This window comes from Micrasema longulum, unplaced genomic scaffold (genome assembly GCF_059751315.1).
Source record: "Micrasema longulum isolate JH-2025_06_02 unplaced genomic scaffold, ASM5975131v1 h1tg002409l, whole genome shotgun sequence".
NCBI lineage: Eukaryota > Metazoa > Arthropoda > Insecta > Trichoptera > Brachycentridae > Micrasema > Micrasema longulum.
In genome coordinates, this window is record NW_028279557.1 from 1 (window position 1) to 12,682 (window position 12,682).

The 12,682-nt window shown below is 50.0% G+C and overlaps 1 protein-coding gene across 1 annotated transcript; it reads right to left on the minus strand.

Annotated features, from left to right (window-relative positions):
* Position 1: 1 nt before the first annotated feature.
* On the minus strand, positions 2 to 11,451 carry LOC148272267 (mitochondrial fission process protein 1-like). The gene is made up of 2 exons (XM_088240273.1): positions 11,140 to 11,451; positions 2 to 1,228 (listed from the first exon to the last, which is right to left on the minus strand). Exons 1-2 carry the CDS (start codon positions 11,183 to 11,185, stop codon positions 1,080 to 1,082), a joined length of 195 nt encoding a protein of 64 aa, XP_088096399.1. The 5' UTR covers positions 11,186 to 11,451; the 3' UTR covers positions 2 to 1,079.
* Positions 11,452 to 12,682: the final 1,231 nt, after the last annotated feature.

Here is a 12,682-nt window from a genome sequence, read left to right on the forward strand (position 1 = left end):
TTATTGTTAAATGAATTTAATTGAAGCTTTTAAACTCGTAATTTAATTAAAACAATTTATTTTGCTGTCACATGCTACAGATTTATTCAAATGATTTAGAGAACAAGTGGGTTTTAAGTTTTTTCCGAAACATCACTTCACTTTCACAGCCTCGCACCTCTGCTGGGAGAGCATTCCACGCCATAGGCCTGCGACCGCAAATGCGCGTTCACTAAATTTAGTGCGCTGTTTGCGTAGAGATATAATAACTTTTCCTCTCGCTGTAGACGTAGCTGATCTAAGCGTGAGACGCCTGTCAGCTAGTTCATCTGGAATGCATAGTTTCCTTAGATATTCCGGAGCAGAGTTGTGCAGTGACTTATACATAAGCCAACAGAGTTTGTATTCGACCCTCTGTGGAAAATGTAGCCAGTGCAGTTCCCGAAGTAGTGGAGTGATATGACTGAATTTAGATTCCGAAAATAAGTCTCGCTGCGGCATTTAATACAGATTGTAGGCTAGTCATTTTGTTCATTGGTAGATTCTGCATAGATACCATTACAATAATCGACTCTAGACACTACAATATATAGATACTGCGGTTTTCTATGTATCGTTTCTACCTCTACTAGAGCGAGATCCTCATGTTTATAGAGGGAGTTCGTTTTACAATTAGGTAGAGCTGAAAACTTTATTGATATGCGTGAGATTCATCTGGCTGAATTATTTTACCTACTAGGCAACGTCTAAAAATACCTTTCAATTGAAGACATGAGTGGATAAAGGTGTTATGTCGCAAATTATTTTTTTTTTTTTTTTTTACATAAATGAAGGTTTTATGTACAGCCCCTTTCACATAAAGCCAACTACACCATCAAAAAGTAGCAGGAAAATCGATCATGGAGCAAACAGAAGGTGTTATTTTATTATGAATGGTATTGGTGTTCAAAACATTACCCCAGATATCTATGCTTTTTGATTTTGTCACATAACAAGTATAAAAAATTATATTTAATTTATACTGCTTTTGACGTTCAGTAGTGACCATTCTGTTATATAAGAATCTGCGAAAAAAGACTGTGTTAATTTAAAAATAACATTTATGTATGAGTGAAACTTACGCGATGCGCTTTCTTGGCCTTGTCCACAGTGTCAGCGAGGACGTATCCGAAGGCCAACACGTAGCTGAGGTGTACGTAGCGGTCCTTCACGACCTTCCGGAAGGACTCTCCGACCTCGTTTGCGTACCCTGCAACACGCCATGGATCTCTTCAGCGACGAGTTCATCAAAGCCGATGAAGGGTGAGTCGAGTATTTTATAGTCTTATTTTTGTGGTGGATTCACAGCTCCATTTACCCCATCAATACAACAATGAGCTTGCAATTAAGGTGGCCCTATGCTCACTGCAAAGGGGTGTTTTCGGTATGAGCATAAGGGCAGTGTACAGCCAAGTTAAAATAGAAATAAATCATTTATAGCAAACAATATTTTGAGTTTGTCCAAATTTTTGTAGACAAGGACTGGATTCAACTCCCTGGGGAGCTGTTTATATTAACATATTACAGCAGAGATAAAGAACATGTAAGATAAGGTAATATAGAAGTATAGGCATCTACAGGGCTTATGACCTGTCAATGGCTGTGTAACGTACGCGTTACCACGATGAAAGTTTCGCCGGTTCGTCACCCGCGTCTGCCGCAGTCAAGCTTCCCGGCGTAAGTGGGAAGCCGCCCTCCCAGACAGAGCCAAAGACAAAGTCGGAAGGTAGGAGCACAGCTGCGCCGACCGCAAGTCAACCTCAATAGCCCTGAAAAGGACTTCCACCCGGTCCAAGTGGTGCAGAGAGGCGAAGGCAGTCAGCAGGCAGAGCGGAGCGAAGAGCGAAGTGCAGGAAGGCGAACAGGACGGAGAACGGAATAAAACACGTGTGAACTGTTCAGAGTTAGGAACTCAACTGATTTAATATTTCCATTTGACCGCCTTATAAAGCGGTGCGCGTCGGGCTCCGTGAGTCGGCCATCCCACCCGCGCCGGCTGCCTCGGAGTGGTGGGGGTAATCTTTCCCCGCCACTCGCTACATGCCGCCGGCCGCAGGTGGCGTAAATACGGGCGCTCAATGCCCGTACGGGCCATTTCGTCGGCAGCCGCGACGCGCGCAACATGACATTTACATAATATATTTTATACATTTTATTCATTTTAACCTAGCTATTTTTCCCCGGTAATACTGAGGCCAGGCTCGAAAGTGACCATTTTATCTTTATTGAGAGCCCAGCCATCAGTTCTATACATTTACCGGGGATCCTTTCTAATTATTGTATTATTTTAATTTATTCGATTTTACGCGTCCGGAACACTCCCCCCGTGCAGCTAGTCTGTACTATTTTCCTGCTGGGCGCGTTGTTCCTCTTCCTTCATTAGTACGGCGATCTTCACCGCTGGTCTGGTGTAGGTGCCGTTGGTGGTCCGCACCTCGACGACTCGTACTTGTCCGTCAGCTGCTGGTTCTGCACGGGTGACTCTGCCGCGAGGCCAAGAATTCCGCGGCAGATTTGGGTCCATGATGAGCGCGAGGTCCCCGACCTGTATTGGAGGCGCGGGCTCGCGCCATTTCTTCCTGTGCGCCAAGGTGGGAAGGTACTCCTTCAGCCATCGGCGCCAAAACATGTCGGCCATTTTCTGGGCGATCCTCCATTGCTTATGAAGGCAGGCCCCTTCTTCCTTTTTGTTATAATATGCCAGAGTTGGCTGTGTATTGGCTGACCCGAGCAAGAAGTGGTTCGGGGTCAGCGGTGCTTCGTCGTTGGGCTTGGTTGACACATGCGTGAGCGGGTGATTGTTCACGGTGTACTCTGCTTCAGCCAATATGGTTTTGAGGGTCTCCTCTCTTGGAGCCTGCTCGTTGAGGGTTGCGTGGAGGGCTCGTTTTACAGATCTCACGAGTCTTTCCCACGCTCCCCCCATATGAGGTGATGAGGGCGGAATGAATTTCCACTCAATTTTGCGAACTGTAAGTTCGGCGAGCATTCTGGGGTCCGCCAGGAGCTCGTCTACGGCCTGTTTCAGCTCTTTGTCCGCTCCCCTGAAGTTGGTAGCGTTGTCCGAGTATAACGCGTGTGGGCAGCCTCTGCGGGCGGCCATCCTTCTTATGGCCATTATGGCGGAGTCGCTTTCGAGGGACGACGCTAGCTCCAGGTGGATCGCGCGTGTGGTGAGGCAGGTGAACAGTGCCCCATAGCGCTTTTCTTTTCTTCGGCCGTTGGTGATCATCATCGGCCCGAAGAAGTCAAGCCCGCAGTGCGTGAACGGCGGCGTCCTGAAGGCCAGTCGGGCCTCAGGCAGTTGCCCCATCAGCGGGGGTTGGGGCCGGCTGCGCAGCATTTTACACAGCGGGCACCATCGTGTTATCTTCCTCACAGCCCCGCGGAGTCGCAGGATGAGGTAGCTGGCTCTCAGGTCGGCGATCGTCCTCTCGACTCCCGGGTGGCCACCCTTCCGGTGGCTGTGCGTGATCAGCAGCCGGGTGTATGGGCAGGTCCCGTCCATGATAGGCGGCGCGCTGCAGTCCTCTGCGAAGCTCTGTGCCGCTTGGATGCGCGTTCCCATCCGGATGACTCCCTCTTTGTCTAAGAAGGGTGCCGCTGCATGGAGGCGGCTGTGCGGCGGGATAGGCGCCTTTCGTCTCAGGAGCTCCAGCTCTTCTCCGAAAGCCGTCTCCTGGGACCGCTTCAGCAGCATGATTTCTGCGGCCCGTGTTTCTGAGGCGTGAAGTTCAAAGGTCCCCCCTGGGGACGGTAGGGACTCGTGGCGGCGGCATCGTGCGATGAATCGCAGCACCCATGCCGTCGCCCTGACGAGTCGGGTCCACGACGAGAAGCGCTGCACCTGGGGTAGGGCCTCCGTCCGTCTGATGTGGCCCACGAAGTGGCGGGGTTGTTTCCGCTCCAGCGTCTTCTCGTCCGGTTGTTGTAGTAACTTCTTCTCTTTCGGCCAGTCGGCTTCCCCTTTTCTCAGGAAGCCGGGGCCTCCGAACCATAGTCCCGACCTCGCAAGGTCGGGTGGGCCCTTGTCGCGGGTCCCTATGTCGGCTGGGTTGTCCTTGGTGGGGACCCATTTCCAGTCCCGTACGTCTGTGAGCTCGTCAATCTCGCCCAGCCTGTTTGCGACGAACGTGCTGTACCGCAGTGGGTCGGTTCGCAGCCAACACAGGACCGTGCTCGAGTCCGTCCAGAACACGGTTTGGGTGATGAGAGCTCGACTCTCTTTTTTTATGGTGGCGGCCATCCTTGCCGCTAGTAGCGCTGCCTGGAGTTCTAGTCTAGGCACTGACAGAGGCTTTAGGGGGGCCACCTTGCACTTCGCCATTGCGAAACTTGTGGTGTCGGCCCCCACAAAGTATGCCACTGTGCAGCATGCCTGCTCTGACGCGTCGCAGAACACGTGCAGTGTCACGGGTTCTTTCTGCCCTTGCAGCGAGCATCTCGGTATTGTACAGCCGTTCGCTGCCAGCAGGTCGCGCCATTCCAACCACTTTTCGGCGTGGTCCGGTTGCAGCGGTTGGTCCCAACCTGTGTTTGTCCTCCAGATGGCTTGCAGCAATATCTTCGCCCGTATCGTGAGGCACGCAATGAAGCCTACTGGGTCGAAGATACTCATGGCGGCGCTCAACATGCCGCGCTTGGTGGGTCGCTCCGGGATGGCTGCACTTTCGGCTCCGTGCCGAAATATAAATAGGTCGCTCTTGGGATCCCATACGATCCCGAGGACCCGCTCCGTCATTACTTCTTCCCCTATGGTGACTGCTGTATTGGCCCGGTCGTCGGCCTTTACTTCTTCCAGGACATCTGGTTTGTTTGAAGCCCACCCGGTGAGCCGGAACCCGCCATTGCCGAGTACGAGGGTAACATCTCGTACCAGGCTTGCAGCTGTTTCTTCGCTGTCTGTGGCGTCTAGGTAGTCATCCATGTACATATTGTGCTCGATCGCCTCTGCTGCGGCGGGAAATTCTTTCGCGTGTGCTCGTGCGACTGTGTTTCGCACGAATTGCGCGCTGCTGGGTGAGCACTTCGCTCCAAACATCATGGACGCGAAGACAAACGTGTCGGGCTCCTGCCCGTCCTGCGTCCGCCATAGGAACCGCTGCGATTGCTGGTCGGCTTCCCGGATTCTTATCCGCAGGAACATCTCCCGTATGTCGGCCGCGATGGCTACTCGTCCCTCTCTGAAGCGGATCACGTTTCCGAGGAGGGATGAAAGCAGGTCAGGTCCCGTCAGTAGATGGTCGTTCAACGCCGTCCTCTGGAACTGGGCGGCGGCGTCGAACACGACCCTTATCTTGCCAGGCTTGTTGGGGTTTGTCACCGCGAAGTGGGGCAGGTACCATTTGCGCGAATGGTGGGCGTCTACCTCCTCGCGGCTTAGTTTGACGGCGTATCCCTTTTCAATGTAGTCCGCCATCTTGGCGCGATATGCGATCGCCAGTATCGGATCCTTCCGTAGTTTATTTTCCAGGGAGTGCAGCCGCTTCATGGCTGCTTGCCGGTTGCAGGGCAAAGAATCCCCGTCTTTCGCCCACAGTAAACCGGTCTCCCATCGTCCGGATGGTAGTTGTGTGGTTGAGCTGCTCATGAGCTCCGCCGCTCGCACATCTGCGGCGCGGCAACGTTCCAGGGTGGTTACACCTAGCGAGTCAACGGCGAAGCTCTTCTTTACCAGTTCCGCTAAGTCCCTTTCACCCTGGCCGTCTGGGGGTAATTCAAAGGCGGGGTGCACAGCCCCGCCGTAGGTGACGGCTCCTAGGGCCGTCTCGATGGTTAGCCGCCCGTCCTCTTGTAGGACTGGCGGGCCTGTAGATACCATTAGGGTGGCGTAATCAAGACCGATTAACATCTTCGGCTTGATGCCTGGCCCGTGTGTCTTGGTGCTCTTTCGGTTGCGGTGCGGCAGATCCATGACCCGCACCGTCTGTGCCTGGACACCAAATTCTTTGTTTCCTTTAACGAGGATTACGGATACACGCTGTGATTGTAGCGTGTCCGTGTTCCCACTGGCACCGATGAGTCTCAACTCCTCGCAGGCCCCGGTGGCGCCCACTGCACGGGCGACATCCTCCTCGAGGAGAGTTACCGATGAACCCTCGTCTAGTAGTGCGTGGATCTCCATTGACCCACGCGGGCCCTTCAAGGTTACTGGCACTACCTTGAAGGTCACTGGGACTTCCGTTCGCCTTGTCAATAAGACTTGCTCGTTCGGCGTACTGTCCACTCTCTCGCGGTGTAGCGACCGATGATGCCGCCCGTGGCACTCGTCGCACTTCGCCGCTTCACAGGTGGTCGTTTTGTGTCCCGGTTCCAGGCATCCGTAGCACACGAACTTGGCACGCACAATTGTCCACCTCTCCTCTACCGTTTTCCGGAGAAACTTCCGGCATTGTCCGAATGCGTGTCCACTCATGTCGCAGAACAGGCATTTTTTGTCCTGAGTGAGAAACACGTGCCTTTCTTGGGTACGCCTTTTCTCCACTCGGGCGGGTTCCGTGCTGATCCCGATGCAACCCGCATTCGGTATTGCACCGGTCAGTCTCGCTAGCCACAGTGCCAGATCCCTGGGGGTAGCTTTCCTCACGGTATCCGCTCGTGACATAATCCACATCATCCTCTCGACTCGTGGCAGCTTCTGAGTCATCTCGGACAGAAGCTTCGGGGAGGAGAGGTGGCTTCCATCGAGGCCCTCTACGGTCGATACGACGTTTCTTATCGCGACCGCGTAGTCCGTCAGGGCCTCCAGGGATGCGTTGTCGGCCAGTTTAGGGAGTTTTCTTATCCGCTCCAGTACTCTGTCCACGACGATCTCCGGGTGTCCAAAGGCGGCCTCTAACATCTTCACAATGTCCGGCACATTTCGGGGATCTACCAGCAAAGACGACACTGTGGCCTTGGCCCGTCCTGTGAGGGCTCGTTGCAGACGGAGAATGTTCTCCGCGTTTGTAAGGGAGCACATCTGTGTCGATTGATCAAATTGCGCCTTAAATATTCGCCATTCTAGCGGGTCGCCGGAGAATTGCGGTAGATCCCTAGCGCCGGTTTGCCTCGCCATGAACGTGTGCCACTCCGGCGGCTGTCTGTATTTCGTCACAGGCTCGCCGGTGGCACCCGGCGGCATGTATTCCGTGGGTAGCCCCTCTTGTACCCACGCGCTCACCGGGTCACGAAACTCGTAGCCCCCCAGTGGTATAGTACGTGCCGCTACGGGCTCGCCTGGCCCGGCGGCGTAGCGTACGTCGGCGTCCTCCCTTCGGCTGTGTGCGGGTGGCGCCTCATTGTCCCGATGCCGCTCATTGTAGCGGCCTTGTAAATGTGCGTTTGTCGCTCCGGCGTAGGCCGGCTCAGCGGCGTAGGCCGGCTCAGCGGCGTAGGCCGGCTCAGCGGCGTAGCGTGTGTTGGCGGGCTCCTTCATCCTGGAGTCCGTCTCTGCGACCGGGTGCCTCCGTGGCACCCCGTCTCTCACCCGGCCGCTGTCGTAGTGGCTCGGCGGAAATGTGTACGCCGCTCCGGTGTCCTCCGGATCAGCGGCGTAGCGTGTGTTGGCGGCCTCCTTCGTCCTGGAGTCCGCCTCTGCGACCGGGTGCCTCCGTGGCACCCCGTCTCTCACCCGGCCGCTGTCGTAGTGGCTCGGCGGAAGTGTGTACGCCGCTCCGGTGTCCTCCGGATCAGCGGCGTAGCGTGTGTTGGCGGGCTCCTTCATCCTGGAGTCCGTCTCTGCGACCGGGTGCCTCCGTGGCACCCCGTCTCTCACCCGGCCGCTGTCGTAGTGGCTCGGCGGAAATGTGTACGCCGCTCCGGTGTCCTCCGGATCAGCGGCGTAGCGTGTGTTGGCGGCCTCCTTCGTCCTGGAGTCCGCCTCTGCGACCGGGTGCCTCCGTGGCACCCCGTCTCTCACCCGGCCGCTGTCGTAGTGGCTCGGCGGAAGTGTGTACGCCGCTCCGGTGTCCTCCGGATCAGCGGCGTAGCGTGCGGTGGCGGCCTCCCTTGCTCTGAAGGCTGCTTCCGTGTCGGCGACAGGGCGCTTCCATGCGGCCCCGTCTCTCACCCGGCCGCTGTCGTAGTGGCTCGGTGGATGGATGTACGCCGCTCCGGTGTCCTCCGGATCAGCGGCGTAGCGTGTGGTGTGGCGTGCGGCGGCGGCCTCCCTTGTGCTGAAGGCTGCTTCCGCGTCGGTGACAGGGCGCTTCCAAGCGGCCCCGTCTCTCGCCCGGCTGCTGTCGTAGTGGCTCGGCTGCTGGATGTACGCCGCTCCGGTATCCTCCGGATCAGCGGCGTAGCGTGCGGCGTGGCGTGCGGCGGCAGCCTCCCTCGTACTGAGGGCTGCGTCGGTCCTAGACGCGTCTGACGTCAGCGGCAGCGGCTTGTGAGCCGGTTCCGACGTCCCGTGCGATGTGAGGTCCCTCTCGATGGTGGGCGTGAGGGGGGTTGCCATGTCTCGTCTGGCGTCCTCTCTCGCGTTGGCGGCCTTCAGCGCGGCGATGATCTCGTTGAGGCTGCTCACCTGCCTCTCGTGATGTGCCTCGCGTTCCTCCATCTGTCGGCGAAATGTCGCCGATGAGATGGACCGCTCCGAGGGTGCGGATTCCTCGTCCGAGTCCTTTTGTTCCTCCAGAAGTCCTTGATGAGGCTCCTCCTGGCAGTCGTGTGAAGGCCCTGGCTGGGGCTCCTCCTGATGTGCTCGTACAGACCCCGGTTGGGGCTCCTGAAGCTCCTCTTCGTGCTCCGTGCCGGCGTCTCGACGCGTTCCCGAACGCGTCGACACAGGCGATCTGTTGACCGGCATGCTGTAGGTGTGTTGTAGACTGGAGACCACTGGCGACGATCCTTAGCTCCGAAGGACCAAATGTAACGTACGCGTTACCACGATGAAAGTTTCGCCGGTTCGTCACCCGCGTCTGCCGCAGTCAAGCTTCCCGGCGTAAGTGGGAAGCCGCCCTCCCAGACAGAGCCAAAGACAAAGTCGGAAGGTAGGAGCACAGCTGCGCCGACCGCAAGTCAACCTCAATAGCCCTGAAAAGGACTTTCCACCCGGTCCAAGTGGTGCAGAGAGGCGAAGGCAGTCAGCAGGCAGAGCGGAGCGAAGAGCGAAGTGCAGGAAGGCGAACAGGACGGAGAACGGAATAAAACACGTGTGAACTGTTCAGAGTTAGGAACTCAACTGATTTAATATTTCCATTTGACCGCCTTATAAAGCGGTGCGCGTCGGGCTCCGTGAGTCGGCCATCCCACCCGCGCCGGCTGCCTCGGAGTGGTGGGGGTAATCTTTCCCCGCCACTCGCTACATGCCGCCGGCCGCAGGTGGCGTAAATACGGGCGCTCAATGCCCGTACGGGCCATTTCGTCGGCAGCCGCGACGCGCGCAACATGACATTTACATAATATATTTTTATACATTTTATTCATTTTAACCTAGCTATTTTTCCCCGGTAATACTGAGGCCAGGCTCGAAAGTGACCATTTTATCTTTATTGAGAGCCCAGCCATCAGTTCTATACATTTACCGGGGATCCTTTCTAATTATTGTATTATTTTAATTTATTCGATTTTACGCGTCCGGAACAGGCTGGTTTAAGTTTCACCCGCATAAATAAAGGTTTCAGCTCTTTAACTTCACAAACATCAACAGATGAAAGAATTGAAGGAATATGGATGTTCAAATATAGGCAGAATGGTGAATGTTACACAGTGTGTAAAGTGGCCACTTAAACCAGCCATTGACAGGTCATAAGCCCTGTAGATGCCTAGACTTCCATATTACATTCTCTTAAATGTTCTTCATCTCTGTTGTAATATATTTATATAAACAGCTCCCCAGGGAGTTGAACCCAGTCCTTGTCTATAAAAATTTGGACAAACTCAAAATATTATTCAGAATCCATGTCCGGGACTCTCCATGTGCGAATGTCAGCTTGAGGAGGATGATTTAAACTATGTTTTTTAGGATACCCCGTAAATGATTGTTATCCTGAGTTTCTATCCGACCTCTCTGATATCAACATCCCATTCCCAATTCATATAACACTCCTAACATTCATGTCCCCACCCAAAATTTGATGTAAATATATTTTAGAATATGCATCCGTGATCTGGTCTCCCTTCTATGTAGGCCGGATAAATAATATTGAATCGGTGCAACATCGTTTGCCAAGAAAAGTAGCATGGATGATCGGCCTCGAGAGGGGAGACTAATGTTAAAAATCTCAAGTCTACAAAAACGTAGAAATAACATTGACTCCATATTTATGTTTCATTTGCTAAATGGCTTTATTGATGTACCATCATTACTGGAACAAGTGGCATTCGATGTTCCGATCCGCCAGTTGCGAAATAATAATGTGCTGTTCCTCGATCAACACAGCACAAACTATGGCTTGCATGCACCAATGTCTCGATTGTGTCGTATTGTAAACTCGAGACAAGATCTGGACTTTTTTGGTGTAAGTCTTTATAGATTTAAAAATTCACTAAGATAGACCGGATATTTTTTATTTTTTTTTTGTCCTAGCTTTAATTTTATTTAATTGTATTTTATTTTATTAGTGCTTGTATTTATTATAAGAATTGTATTTACCATTGTTAGAATGGACTGCATAAGTCCGTCAAATAAATAAATGGTATCAAGTTGTAAATATGTTATGTATCGATATGTATAGCGTACTTAATATTAAATGCCAACACACTAACTTCTATATAGTACTAACACACGTGTAAATTCAACAAAAAGTCGACACTGGCTAGAACACCCCAGTAAGGAGGTGAAACAGCCAATAAATAAATAAAGAAGAAGAAAAACAACAAAAGAACAAATAATGAAAAAATATGTAAATCGTAAAGTTAACATGCATATAATGAGTGCCAATCAATGAAAAGTTATAGTAATATCAAATTCTATGGTGAAAATGGTGTATTTTAACATAATTTATGTCAGAATTCTTACAATTTATCATTTAACATTGCACAAATCTTACGTAAGCACGGCTTGTCAAAATGTTAGGTTAGGTGTGTCATTTTGCCCGTAATTCTTGTTTGATATCAGCCAACTTCACTAACACGCGACTAAAACATCATGTTTTCAATATCAACCATAAAAATAATAAAATAATTGCACAAAATTACCTAAATACCTCAACGGAGGCTCTCTGTATATATCCTTCTCCGTCATAATAATGGATAATTATCACAATTTATATCACAGAATCGACACAAATTAATAATAATACTCGTATATGATTTGCATAACTTTATTGCTATATTTGATTTCAATTAAAGGCCTCGAATTAATAAAAATACACTATGAAAGATTCAATTTGAATACGTCACTCGCGGACACATCGCGAACTCCCGCCAATGTCAAAAGTCAGCCATCTTTGTTATTATTTCTGGGTGACCTTCGTCAGCTGATTTCATACCTCGGTGAATCTGTAAGCGCTAAAAAGTTGTAATGAATTATTATGGTTTTTTAAAAAAACTACTAAATAACTATAACGTATTATTAAACATGTAGTTTAATTTAAAGCTAATATTTGTTTTTTCTTCGCATAAATTCTTGATCAGTTTGTTACAATCTTGCATATAATCTAATATTCATAATAATGTTAAAATCTACATTGATATTTTATTTGCACGAACAATTTTATTACGGCGATATTTAACGTATTTTTGTTTTCTTCCTCGCTATTTCGCTTTCATGATCATGTTTGTAATTTTCAACTATTTCTATTCTTTAAAAAAAATATTTAACTTTATTTATTGGAGTATCATTCCTAATACAGTAAAACTCCAACTATCCGGAATTATGATAGACAGCTGTTATCCGGATATGCAGAAATTCAGATAATTGGAGTAGCCATTAAAGGTATAACTAGGTGTTTAAATTTTATGCAGAATTAAGTACGGAAAGGGAATGATCATGAATCGTTTTAAAACCGAATAATTTCCATAAAAATATACATTATTAAAATATTATACGCAATACGTTTATAAAAATATTTTGTCTGTTCTGGACTGGTATTCTGAACGCAAAAACGCGCGTAGGAAACGCATTTTTACGTACTAATTACACGCTAATAGAGCGATCTCTTCACCCACGATTCCGTTCAGAATACCAGCCCAGGACAAACAAAATATTTATGTAAACGTATTGTGTATCATATTTAAATGACGTATATTTTTATCAAAATTATTCGGTTTTAAATAAATTCATCATCATTCCCTTTCCGCACTTAATGGTGCATTAGAAACTGGATTGTTACACAAATCTCAGCGTATCTTGATTATTTTTGTTACATGAAGGTAAGATGATCAGTCTTACGCTGAAGTATTCAAGTATACAAGCACATTATTACATCAATATTTCATGTCAACCATGACAGGAATCGAACCCGGACCTCTTACATGGTACGCAAATACGCTGACCTCATCACCAAGAGGCCGACGTAATTAAATTAATTAAACGAAAATCAAATTCATCATGCGATTTCATTGTAAATACCTTTTTAAACGTGTATTTATTCTAAATATTTTAATTGATATAAAATTAAGTCAGAATAGATAGCTAGATTTATTTTACCCTTCGCTATGCTCGAACATGATTACGTTGCATGTTCTCATTTAACTAGAAAACATATCAGCCACACATAAAAATAAAAATAAAACAATC

Excerpts from the sequence above, each read along its gene's own strand:
- LOC148272267 (XM_088240273.1), bottom strand. The coding sequence starts at position 11,185 with ATGACGGAGAAGGATATATACAGAGAGCCTCCGTTGAGGTATTTAG. Across the intron at positions 1,229-11,139 it reads GCCTCCGTTGAGGTATTTAG|GGTACGCAAACGAGGTCGGA; the intron begins GTAATTTTGTGC and ends GGCGTGTTGCAG.